The sequence below is a fragment of the Phaenicophaeus curvirostris genome, chromosome 4 (assembly GCF_032191515.1).
Source record: "Phaenicophaeus curvirostris isolate KB17595 chromosome 4, BPBGC_Pcur_1.0, whole genome shotgun sequence".
NCBI classification, from domain to species: Eukaryota; Metazoa; Chordata; class Aves; order Cuculiformes; family Cuculidae; genus Phaenicophaeus; species Phaenicophaeus curvirostris.
In genome coordinates, this window is record NC_091395.1 from 33297876 (window position 1) to 33310677 (window position 12802).

A 12802-nucleotide genomic window follows, 5' to 3' on the forward strand; every position below is an offset into this window, starting at 1 on the left:
TTATTGTGCTTGAAGGAGCAGCATACTTAAAAAACATTTGTAATACCAGCATTTGTAATCACAGCTATAGAACAATGTTTTGAAAGGAAATATATAGATGGTAGTAGTTGGAATTGGAGTAGGATTGAAGCCTTGTGCTAAACACAGTCACAATAAATAGGCGAGTATAGCGTATTGTCTTTTTCTGGTTTGGTAGCAACATATAACATACATATAACAACTTAGAATTATTTGAATTGAAATATTTGCAATGTTATGTTGAAGTTATTGCAGATAATGCACAGGGAAAATAAAGCTGCAGCAAATGGATGTGGCAAAATCCGAAGTGGCAGTGAGAATGAGGCTGCTTTACTGGGACTTATGGAGAGGACTGGATACAGCATAGTTCAAGAAAATGGCCAAAGGAAATTTGGTGGTCCTCCTCCAGGTAAGCATTTCTTTTGAGGTTATGAAAGTGGAGTTTATTTTCTGTACAGAGAGCTATACTGAAGCATACTGAAGATGTATGTGGCCTCATCTCTTGTATCTTGACAGTGCCTGGTAATAGTATTGTGTTTTTTGTTTTGGTTTTTTTTGGTTTTTTTTCTTTTTTTCTTTACAAACCTATGTTCTCTTAACTCATTTTGTTTTCAGAGGTGACTAATCTATTCTCCATATCTAAAATATTCCCCCCCTCCCTCCATTCTGAGAAGAAAGATTGATAAAATGCTGAATTTCTGGAGGATTTATTGCCTGGATTTGTTTTTAAAAGTAAAATTAACAGTACAAGAACTGGAGTTTATCTTGCACTAATACTCTGGAAAACAGAAATTGTTGAGTATGTATCCGTGTGTAAATAAAAAACCCCACAACCCAGTTAATAAAAGTCCCAGGGAGTAAGAGATATTGTATTGATGCTATAAAAACAACTATTATCATCTTAGTTAATTTTTGGTTGCTTGGGATTTATTGTTACGGTGCAAATGGGAGACTTACGCACTTGAACTGGAAAGCTATTGCTGCAGTGAAAACACTTTGTCGCTGAAATATTTTCCTATATGCCCAATTATACTTCCACTGAAGTCAATAACAAAAAAAACCTAGGATTAAGCCCTACGTTATATGGAATATGCACATTGCAGTTTGGAAACAGTGGCTGTTGGATTTAGTAGGACTTTGTAGGATGTTACTGCACTGGAAGACTTAATTTTTTTTTGTGTGTTAAATGCTATTTAAAAACCGTGTCTGATACTGTGATTAAGTAATTTAGCAATAACTGATAATAGTAAATGTTTTGAAATGGCCCTACACCCTGCTAACATACTTGGTCTGAAACTGCTGATGCAGATTTAGTTTACAGAAGAGGAGTAACACTTGCAGGTAGTACAACAAAAAGTCTTTGTTCAGCACTTCGAATTTGCTTTCTAAAATAGATTGAAATGACTCGGTATTTTAAGTAGGACTGATAAACCGTGTTTCTGTTTGAAAATGTTATGAGATCAGTTAACTTCAATGCACGCTTATGCGAATGCTAGAAACTTGAGGTTTTGTTTGATGCTGCAAAGGCTGAAAGTTTGTGAAATAAATGGATAAAACTCAAATGATTCAATTTGTTACTGGTTTGAGTGGAGGCACTTGAAGAGAGGAGGAATAATTCAGTAGGTATTTTTTTTTTATTAATTATATTTTTTTTCATTCTTTTATTCAAGAGTTAAAAATTATGCTAAGAATATGCTAAGAAAAGAAATAGTTTCTAGATAATTTAGTCTGAACTTCTGTCTATCTTACCTACTGATTTTCTGCTCAGTTATCATAGCATTGGGTCTAAATTTTTTTGGTTAAGATTCATTTTCAGAAAAGTGTCTAGATTTGATTTTGAGAACATTAAAAGGTGGGATTATCTTCTACACACAGCTTGTTAAAATAGTTAGCGTATTTCCTGATGAATTTGGGCTTTAGTTCTAGTCTGAAGTAGTTTTTCAGATTTTCTTGATGAAACACCTAATACCTAATTCTCTAATTACACTGTGTTGGTTAACCTTTATCTTAATCTTTCGTGTTATTCTTATGAAATGAATCAAATGCCTTAAATCTTTCTGAAGCATTTCTTTGAATAATTTTTCCAGTGTCATTTTTTACATCAGCAATATACAGGAATTTTGCCATTAGTCCTGGTTGTATCACATGGAGTACAGTAACTGTTCTTTTTGAGTCAGATTTTGCACTTAAACGAGTGGAAAGAAAGAAAATTCTTCATGCCCATTTCAGTTTATTCTCACTTACGGCCTATGATCCTGTATCCTTAAGTCACGCTTGTAAGCGTGAACTGTATTGCTCGTTGCTGTGTGTAGTTTAAGATACATCTGCATAAAAATTATTTCTGTTTGGAAGTATTTCTGGTCTGAAATTGCATACATACTTTTACTAGCCTACATAATACAGGCAAATGGAGCCCTGCAAAATAATTTTGAAAGTGGTGCTGAAAAAAGAGCTGCAGGGCATCGCTGACTACTTTCTGAGGGCTCAGCCTGTTCTTAAATTATTTAACACATTTTTATGTTATAATTATGACTTTTAATTAGAACATTAGGCAGCATTAAGTGTATTTAACAAAGTTACTTTTATTAATGAATTACGTTAATCTTTTCTGAAACTAAGTATGTTTGACATAGTATATCTCTCATAAGTTGTTCATTGACATAAATTATACTTACATACCTCTCTTTTAAATTTTCATATATTTCCATACTTGCTTAGGCTGGAAATTACCATAAGTTATTAGAAATTATTTTCTAGGCCAGATGAGACTTGAATGCTTGAGATGGCTTGTAGGAAATTACAGTTACTGTTTGCAAGTGAAGAGTTTCAGTGTGAATTTTGCTTTTGAAAGTGTGGTTTCTGTAAGCTTTTGTTGCTGCCAAAAGAGATAGTGCCACTGTCAGTTCTGTTTTCCTCTTGCCATTTGGATTATCTGACTGAAAGGTATCCAGAGCAAGAAGCTGATCTGGCTCAAAATTACCCCCCAGAATGATATATTTTTTCCCAACTCAGTTGGCAGCAGCACAGTTCTTGTTCAGCTTAAATCAGTCATGGAAAACGTATCTGTAGGGTGTAACAACAACAACAAAAATAGTTAAGAAAACAGATTTTCATTGCTTTGTTTGGGTCACTAGGTATGTAAGTCATTAGACTTTACATGAAGGAAAATTTGAGGTGGCATGGATCTCACTAACAGTGAGGGGATTATAACTGCAGTGTTGATTGACATTTTAGTTACGTGAACTGCTTCAAAAAAAAGGCCATCATGTATTGTCCAGTAATGAGTCAAGTATTCGGTCAAGGAAACTCTCTGGTCAGTTGCTAACTACTTGAGGATTGGTGCTTGAGGATTGATGAACTGTTTCCATGTTCACTCTGTTAAATACATGTCACTCACTGGCAAATGTGGCATGGACCAGATTCTCTTTAAGTCAGGAGTCAGAACTCCCAGTTGGTTCATGAAATGCTAAGTAGGTATGCAGGTTTAAAATTAGACGGGCTTTTTGAGTGGTAGATGGCTTGTACTCACTGAGAATCACTGTTTAATCAGTAATCAGGCTGATGGTAAAAGTTTGTCTAGTTAATAATGAACATTTTTGTTTAATTTCATTGCTTCCTTAGACAATCAAATGTAGTCTTCTTCCTATTGTCTTGATTAAGGTGTGCAGTTGCTTTTGTCTTTGGAGGTCCTAAGTGGCGTACCGTTGGTTTATGCTTTTTTTATGTGGGCAGCTGACTGGCATGATGTGAGTGATGACAGTACAAGCTTGCACGCTGTATTACTTACCATGTTGTGTCAGACCTCAGTTGAAGTTGTCATAAATGTTTATAAAGCTGGAAATGATAAAGATGTTGAATGTTGTGCAGAACACAGCTGCAATTTTTTCTAGATAAGCCATGGCAGTGTGGCTCTACATACATGTCAATTCTGATGTCTTGGTAGCTTCCATGTGTACTGGGTAGTCCTTAGTGTACAGCCTATAGATGGAAACTTATTCTGTGACATGGCAAAAATTTCTGATTCTGTTAATTTTTTTTTTCATAAGTGAGGTATGTCCTCTTTGATATTTCCATGAAGGAAAATGTTTTAAGGTAATTAAAAAATCACCTTGAAATGATTGCTATATTTGCAGACCATAATTTTGTATTTTTAAATGTACGTAAGTATTTTTACATTATCTATTGAGCATACCGAAATGGCAGAAATATTAAAGGGTGTATGAGTGTTAAGGATAGACACGTAGATCTTCTTACAGATTTCAGATGTGAACTAGGGACTTAATTTGTTCTGTAGATTTTTTTTTTTCCTACCATCCAGCTCCAGCCCATGCAGTCTGTTATACAGAAGAAAAATGTTCAGTCTTTTTAGCTGTTAAAGACACTATGGTTCAGTTTCCTGCCCTCTTTAGGGAGTCCTATTTTAGTGAATAAATTGAGAAGGTGAAAGCAACGTGTTTGGACTTCCTGAATGATGTCAAGGAAGAAAAAAATTACTGCATTGGGGACCCTGATTGAAATTTCTTAAAATATGGACAAGAAGCGCAGAGAAACATTTGCAACTTTCAAATGTTAGAGTAGAAAATACTGCTTAAGTTCTTTATCTGTTATCAGCTATTAGTTGTATTAATAGATGATATACAATTTTAAGGGATAGAAAGTGATTGAAATATAGACTCAAGGCAAACCTGTCAGTATTTTAAATAATACTAGGTTCAGTGGGATGTCATACAGATTCCAGGGAAAGAAACACAAGAAGGAATTAAAAGAAATACAAATTGTGGTCTTACGGCATTTTTTTTCTTTGAACGTAACAAAAATAATAAAAAAAAAATAAATAATGGATGAGAATATGCTAGTTTTAAATTGGGACCAAAAATAAATAAATAACTCCCACCTCCTAATTGTAGGGGGGCAGGGGAAGTGTGTCTTATCTGGCATTTGTACTGAAGTTATTGTTGGACAATTTATTTTAAGGTTGGGAAGGTCCTCCACCGCCTCGTGGATGTGAAGTTTTTGTGGGTAAGATTCCTCGTGATGTGTATGAAGATGAATTAGTTCCTGTTTTTGAGAAGGCCGGGAAGATCTATGAGTTCAGACTGATGATGGAATTCAGTGGTGAGAATCGAGGCTATGCTTTTGTGATGTACACTGCTAAAGAGGAAGCCCAGCTAGCCATCAAGACTCTTAATAATTACGAAATTCGTCCAGGAAAATTTATCGGTGTCTGCGTAAGCTTGGACAACTGCAGACTATTTATTGGAGCAATACCAAAAGAAAAGAAGAAGGAAGAAATACTGAATGAAATGAAAAAAGTTACAGAAGGAGTGGTGGATGTCGTTGTTTATCCAAATGCCACTGACAAAACCAAAAATCGTGGTTTTGCTTTTGTAGAATATGAATCTCACAGAGCAGCTGCGATAGCTAGAAGGCGGCTAATCCCAGGTAAACCTATTTATAATTAAATGGCATGCATAATTTCTGCTTTTTCTAGAGGCTTTTCTGTGCTTTTTCTATGAATGATTTTGTTTTCATTTGCATATTTCTTATTGATATAATGCTTCTTTGCTGTAGGAACATTACAGCTCTGGGGTCATACTATTCAAGTCGGCTGGGCAGACCCAGAGAGAGAAGTTGATGAAGAAACAATGCAGAGAGTTAAAGTATTATATGTAAGAAACTTAATGATATCTACTACAGAGGACACAATTAAAGCTGAATTCAACAAGTTCAAGCCAGGAGTAGTTGAACGTGTAAAGAAGCTGAGAGACTATGCTTTTGTTCATTTTTTCCACCGAGAAGATGCAGTTGCTGCTATGTCTGTAATGAATGGAAAGTGTATTGATGGAGCTATTATTGAGGTAACACTAGCAAAGCCAGTTAGCAAAGAAAGTACTTGGAAGCAACATTTTAATGGTCAGATAATCGCCAGTTCTGAAAATCTCTTAGGGTTTTCTAACAAAGGAGATGGTCATCAAAAAGCCTTAGGGGAACCAGGAAGTCTTCCAGTTCATCTTAATGGTCAGCACAGTCCAGGCCCTCCTGAGCTCGAAGGATGTATATACCCATCTTTTCCAGGAAGAAAGCTTACTCCAATTAGCATGTATTCTTTAAACTCCAGTCACTTCAGTTCTGCAGCAATGCATCTGGATTATTTTTGCAACAAAAATAACTGGGCACCACCAGAATACTACTTGTATTCAACCACAAGTCAGGATGGGAAAATACGCTTGCTGTACAAGGTGATTATTCATAGTATTGTAGATGGCTCTCAGAGCTCCTTCATGCCAAACAAACCCTGTACCACGGTAGAAGATGCGAAGGAATTGGCAGCACAGTTCACACTTCTACATCTAGGTAAGGATAAAAGCTTTCAATCAATTCTTAAGAACTGAAGCTAGAACATTTATTTTAGAATTGGTTCTTGTGTATATATATCAGCTTGTGTGTCTATCTTTTATATAAAAGTATAATTTAGTCTACAGAAGAATTTTTTCCTTGCATACTCAGCTGAGTCTGGAGCATCAGGCGGCAGCCCTGAAAGAACACTGAATAAACATCTTTTTGTGCAACACTAGAGTTATTTTTGTCATTTTTGCTTTCATCTGTCTACCATAATGATTTATAAGGACGAACTAGATGACATGTTAAGTCGCTCAGGTATGAGGTCATCTGTGTGGTAGTTATGGTGCTGAAAATTTATTTGAAAGCCTGCATTAATGATTTATTATCAAAAGGGAAAACCGAAGTAGTAGATGCATACTCAGATGAATAAATAGTTTTAGGAAGCTTTTTTGATTCCTCCCTATAGACATTCTTAAGACGACAGCAGAGTATCATTACGTGGCTCTACATGTATTATCTGAGGGTAAAGAGTGCTGTCATTAGTGGTTTTCTTTTAAAACAACATGGGAGAAAATAGAGATACAGTTATTCTTAATTACTTTCTAAGTCTAGTGTCTTCGTTTATTTATATTAAGTTTCTTGAAATTAGAATGCAACTGCTAGAAAAGGGAAGGTTTTATATTATAAAAAGCTATGGTAAAATGTGTTCTCGTAAGTAAGAAGACAGATCGCTGCCCTTTTGACAGTTGTCTGTAAAGTGAAATACATCAATAATAGAAAATGTAACATTTTTGGAACCTAGTTCCTGCCCAGCTTTTTTCAGAACATTCAGCAGGCAGCGTTCAGAACACAGAACTGATTCTAGTGCCTGTTTGTTTCATTAGGATTTGTAGTCATTTTCTGATCAAATTTATCCTCAGACAAATCAGAATTTTAGCTCTGCTACTCAGATTTGAAGGCTATAACAGAGTGTAATGGTTTGAAAACTCATTATTCAGGCGAAGCTTTATATAATTTATTCCACTTGTTCTTTTGAACAGTTGCTTTTCTGCTTAACTAGCTCTTTTTCTCACCTTTACATCCCGGTGTATTTGGAAATGAGCTAGAGTGGATTTTTATGATTTTTCAAGTATTATGAACTGTCATGTAATTTTATGTTCTTGTGTATTTGTTTCATGGTTTCTTTCAGCGTGACTAGATCAGTAGGTACTATATCATGAAATGAATTCTTTCTGGTCTTTAGTAGACCAACATGAGTGTTTTTCTGTCAATACAAAGAAGTGTTTCTAATGAGTCCTAGAGCCAGAGGTTTGTGTTTGTGGGTTTTTTTTCCCCCCACATTCTTATTTCTGTGTAGAACTATGTTGGGGGTGCTAGGCTTGTTCAGATAATACAAACTACTTTCTTGTCTAACTGTGTGTAGAAAGTTGTGGGGGTTTTAGAGTTATGATTCGTGGGTTTTTTTGTTTGTTTTTGGTTTTGTTTTTTTTTTTTTAAATTCAGAATTGGAGGAATGCCAGAGTTGTTTGGTTCGGAGTGTTTTGGTTTTTGAGCGGTGATAGGCATGTTTTTTTCTGTTTCTTACAATATCTAGGAAGTTGAAACAGGTTGCACCTCAATTACTGTTACTTCAGTTTTTTAATAGTCTGCTGTGTTTTTTCACGTTCTACTTTAGAATACTGGCCTTCTTAAGCCATGGACTTAAAGGTTTGAAAGGAGTTGCATTTCTGTGGACAGTGCCTGCTGTGTGTGGGCCAGTCTGGTGTCTGAGGCATCAGACTTGGTGATCCTGTGTATTGCAACTCTGGACAGAAGCACAATGAGATCATACGATAGAGTTAATAATCCTTTTGTGATTAGCTGTGCACACATACAGGGCCCAGGACTGCATTCACAAGATTTAAAGCTTGATTCTGCTTTTAGAGTGGAAGGAGGAGAAATGGGAACAGGTAAAGAAGTATTTATTAAAATGCTTTTACTGGATAATTTTGGCCTAGTGGAATTAAATTTTCAGGGAAATGATAACAGAAATAGTAATTGAAAGGTTAAGTGGAGTCCTGCATTAGTAATGACTGCTTCTATTCCTGAGAAATGTTTGAGCTCTTTTTCTGTTCTCCTCTATTCTCATCTCCCCCGCTTTTTTTTTAACCCCTCACCGGTTCTAGTTATGGTGGATTGGAAAAGCTACCGCTGATACAAACTATTAAGATAGTCTTGCCATCCTTCTCTTCCTACTACTACTTACTTAGTGCTTGTTCTGGAAGTGTCTTGATACTTAGGCTGTGCTGGAACTTTTCCTTTGGATGCAGCTTGTAGCAGACATTTCAGACTTGACTGTGATGCCTTTTTTTTGGAATGCACGGCTGAAATGTTTTTCTTCTTGCTTGGCAGCTTGGTTCTACTTGATTTTGTTTTGCAAGCCTAGAAGGTCTTACAGGAAAATGAATCTCCAAAAGACAAAGCCTTGTACATTGTTTCCACTTTAGCACTGACATGTCTGGCTTGTATTAGTAGATCATCTCTACATTCAGGTGGTCAAAGTGATGAGATTTATTTATTTTTTACAATAAAGCAGGTAAGTATCTGTGTCTGGTTTTCTGCACGCTGAAGCAGGGAGCGGGCATTTTACTGGTTGAGTGTTCCTGTTTTTTTCTAGCTATGAAAATTAGGGCCATATCTTTATAAACCTGTGTTACTCTAAGCACAAAAGATAAAATGGATGCTAAACTCGAAATAGAGGTGTGAGGCTCTCCTTTAAAGAAGAATGAAGACAGCTTCAGGTTCTGAGTTTGACCATGTGTATCTGCCCATTTTGTGGCTTATAGACAGCGTTATCTAAAGATAATATTTTCTCTCCTGTACTTCTTTTGGGGTAGAATTGCCAAATTAGACTAAGAATGATTATTCACACCTGTGTTCAAATCCTCAGTGGAAACAAGTTTTTAAAAAGTGAGGAAAGTGTGTGTTAAGATTTTTATTTCTGCAATTATATTTACAAGTGCTATAGGGAAAACATTTTATGGTGAATTTACATTTACAGTATTTTAAAGCTTTTTAGTGCTCCAGTGTGCCATGTGATCACAATTAATGTGAATTCTTACTTAGCAGAATTCCCAAATCCCAGATTTGTTTTTTAAAGCTGTCAACCTAATAGCCTATTGCTGGCTTTTTTATCTTTCAAAACCTTTTATTTTGGTGGCCTTTGTGCATTCTTGTTTCTGAGAATTTGGCCCCACACAGAGCATGCAGAGCCTTATTTAAAAGCAAACATACTTGGCTGACTTTTGAAAGATACGCCTCTCTCATGTTGATAAAACCCCTCTTTTTGAGCCTGGCATTGTTGTGATACTGATACATAGCCCTAATGAGTCTAGAAATAGAATCTCTTTTCCCTAGATGGTTGTTCCAACTTAATATTTACACTATGTTGAAAGAAGCATCTGAAGCTAAAGAGGAGTTGCTAGATGTGACAGGGTCCCTGTTATATGGCTTGGCATGCTGAATGATGCTGCATTGATGCATGTGTTGTGAGTGGTGGGTTTAAATTCTTTTTTTTATGGAGAGCAGTGATTTTGAGAAAAGTCTCAGGGTAATTCTTTGTGGAAGCAACTTGCTGTAAACATCAGTGTACAAAGATGATACAGGGACTAATACCATCTAGTAAGTAACTTCTCTTAGGTGAACCTAATGATTTTGCCACTCAGTTTTTGATAATGTGTACAAGTGAGTTTTTTCTTTTTAAAGCAGACTGAGGTGAGTGAATGAGAAAGGACTGCTTTGATATAATATTAAAATTGGCCTGTTATGATTAATAGTGCCAAAGCACTATGTTGGCTTTTTCCGTGATATTTATTTCTGTATTTACTTTTACTAACAGAATTCTTGGTTGTTGCTACATACTGTAGTCCTGAATAGAGAGCAGTACAACAATTGACCACTTGGTGTCACCTGAATATTCTGAGAATGATGCTGGGAGAAAATGTGGAAAACTACGATTTCACTGAAAGATGAATAAGCTGTATTTTAATGTTACTAGATAAATCATGAACAGATCAAAAGTGAAAGAACCTAAGGTTTGTTTAAATATATGGAAATAACATGTCTGGATGTCCATTTGTGAGAAGTGGAGCAGAGCCACATGTTAAAGTTCCAGAAGGTGAATAATGGGGTGGAATGGAACAGAGTAGTAAAAATCTGAATGCGTCGTGGAAGAAATTAATAACTTTTCCATTAATCTGAATATCATTTATACACAAATAAGTCTATGTCTTTAGAACTTACACAGCATCTTGGTGTTGTTTGCAAGTTGGTGTTTGGCTGTTAACTGTGTTGTCCTGTTAGAAAAACACGTAAGACTTTCTACTCTTGCCTCATCTGAAGTTGACTAGATGTGAGGCGGCTCAATCTGGAGACTGTATAGTTGTACTAATTAACACAAACTCTGCATTCCTTCTCTGGTCCAGAGTCAGTGTTAGTGCAGAGTCATTCCCAAAACAAGTGTTATTTGTTATTCAGGTCCTTTGCATCAGTGATGTAGCTTTGTAGCTTTAGGAATCAAACTGGCTCATCTAGATGACTGAAGTATAGACAGATAAGAACTTGAAGTTGCACGGAGGTGCTGTGAATTGTAGAACTTCCATCTCCCTTCCGTTAGTAAGACTAAGCATCTGAACCCTGGAAAGAAAAGGGTTCTATGATTCTCAGAAGAATGTTCTGCTTTTCCAGGGTTCAGATGCTTATGATTTGGTTTGGGCTTGTTTTTTTGCATGTTTGTTTGATCATTTTCACCTAACTGCTGGTGAAATTCCAGTGGTTTAAGGCAGTACCGGATGATCTCAGAACCTTTTTCAAGTCCTTAAGACAACACCTTCTGTAGCAAAGGCTGAGTCCTGGGGAGTTATCTCCCTCTTGAGTTTGACTTAAGGGTGGTAGGGAAGAAGGGAAGAAGTTTCAGTAAAGTTTCCTCAGTTTTGGCATCTGCCAGGTTTTAGACATGTATTCCACACTAGGGTATTCTTTGTTCACTCACAAATGCAATTCCATGTGGTGTCTCACTGGGACAAAATTGTAAGACATTAATTCTCAGGTAAATGAGAGCATTTAAGAGAAAAAAATAAATTAAAAATACACTGATAAATATCTGAATTGAGGAGAAGTATTTTAGTAACTAAATATAGCACATAAATAACAGTTTAATTCCAGTTTACCACATAGAATGCATATAGTAAACTGTACTGAAACTGGTGGAGCAAGCATTATGTCTTACTATCATGAATTCACTTCTTTAAACTTCTTAAATACTGCATGCATGCAGTTTACAAGTCAAGGATAAAACTTTTATAAACTGGTTCAGGAGTCTATGCTCAGCATCTAGGTCTAGAACAAACTTATCAGTAGACTGCTGTCCTACATTTTGGACAATAAACTTCAAGGTGGCACAGTTCCAGTGAGATATTTTTATTTTGCTGTTTCGTTGTAGGAATTTTCTTTACTTAAGCACTACCTTGGTTTGCATTATCAAAATTAACTGTACTGCTGTTGGAACAAGCAAAGCCTGGTACAAAATTTAAGGTGTTTTTTTTAAAAAAAAAAAAGCTGAAGTTGCTGGTGTTGTTTAGCAAATACAAATAAGTGGGTTTTTTTAGTGGTTATTAAACAGTCTCAGAATGTAGTATAAGGTGTTCCTTAACAGTATGAATTTAGAAGTCTTACGTATTTATCAGGTGTCTTATACATAATGGTTTTCATAACAGCCCCTGAGAAAGCATGTGTAACTTTGCTGTCCCTGAAGGCACCGTAGCGGGGTAATATAGGTGAGTGAACCTCCCAGGATTGTGTTTGGTGCAGAATTTTGGCCCCTCAAAGACACTGGCTTAGCTTCAATGTTTAGGCTGTTTATTAGAGGCGATCTTAAAATTACTTCCACGTACACACCTCTGAGAAAGCTTGTAGACATACCCTACCCAGGTTGTTGTTTGTTTGTTGTGGTTTTTTTTTTTCCCTAAAAGAAATGTAGCTGTGCTGCTCTAGACTTGCTGATGGATCACCCAGTTTGATATACACGTGGATTGCACAGCACAAAGGAATGTTACATCTTTTACTTCTAAAATTACTCTGAATAATTTTTCAGTCATTTCTAAAGTATTTTCATTTCCAGTTTAGGTTTAAATTTATGCCCAGAAGTGGAATTGTTAACTACACTGGTGACTTGATGTGTTTCTTTGGGTAGTCATTTCCATGTAAAAGAAAGAGACTAGTATCTCCTCTAACTTGCAAAGAGGGTTATTTTTAACTTTCTACATTTTATGCTGCAAGGGTAAACATTGACGTTTTTTCAAATATACTCTTGTGGATGAATTTAAGTGTGGATGTCTGTCAGTTCTGAGGCCTCTTTCTTTTTTTCAAAGTGAGGATTACCATTTTTTTTAAAAGCTATTTTTTT

At 35.9% G+C, this 12802-nt stretch overlaps 1 protein-coding gene across 1 annotated transcript; it reads left to right on the forward strand.

Moving 5' to 3' along the window:
• Positions 1 to 276: 276 nt before the first annotated feature.
• On the forward strand, positions 277 to 12173 carry RBM46 (RNA binding motif protein 46). Its single transcript, XM_069854878.1, has 4 exons — positions 277 to 427; positions 4993 to 5460; positions 5590 to 6372; positions 12114 to 12173. Exons 1-4 carry the CDS (start codon positions 277 to 279, stop codon positions 12158 to 12160), a joined length of 1449 nt encoding a protein of 482 aa, XP_069710979.1. The 3' UTR covers positions 12161 to 12173.
• Positions 12174 to 12802: the final 629 nt, after the last annotated feature.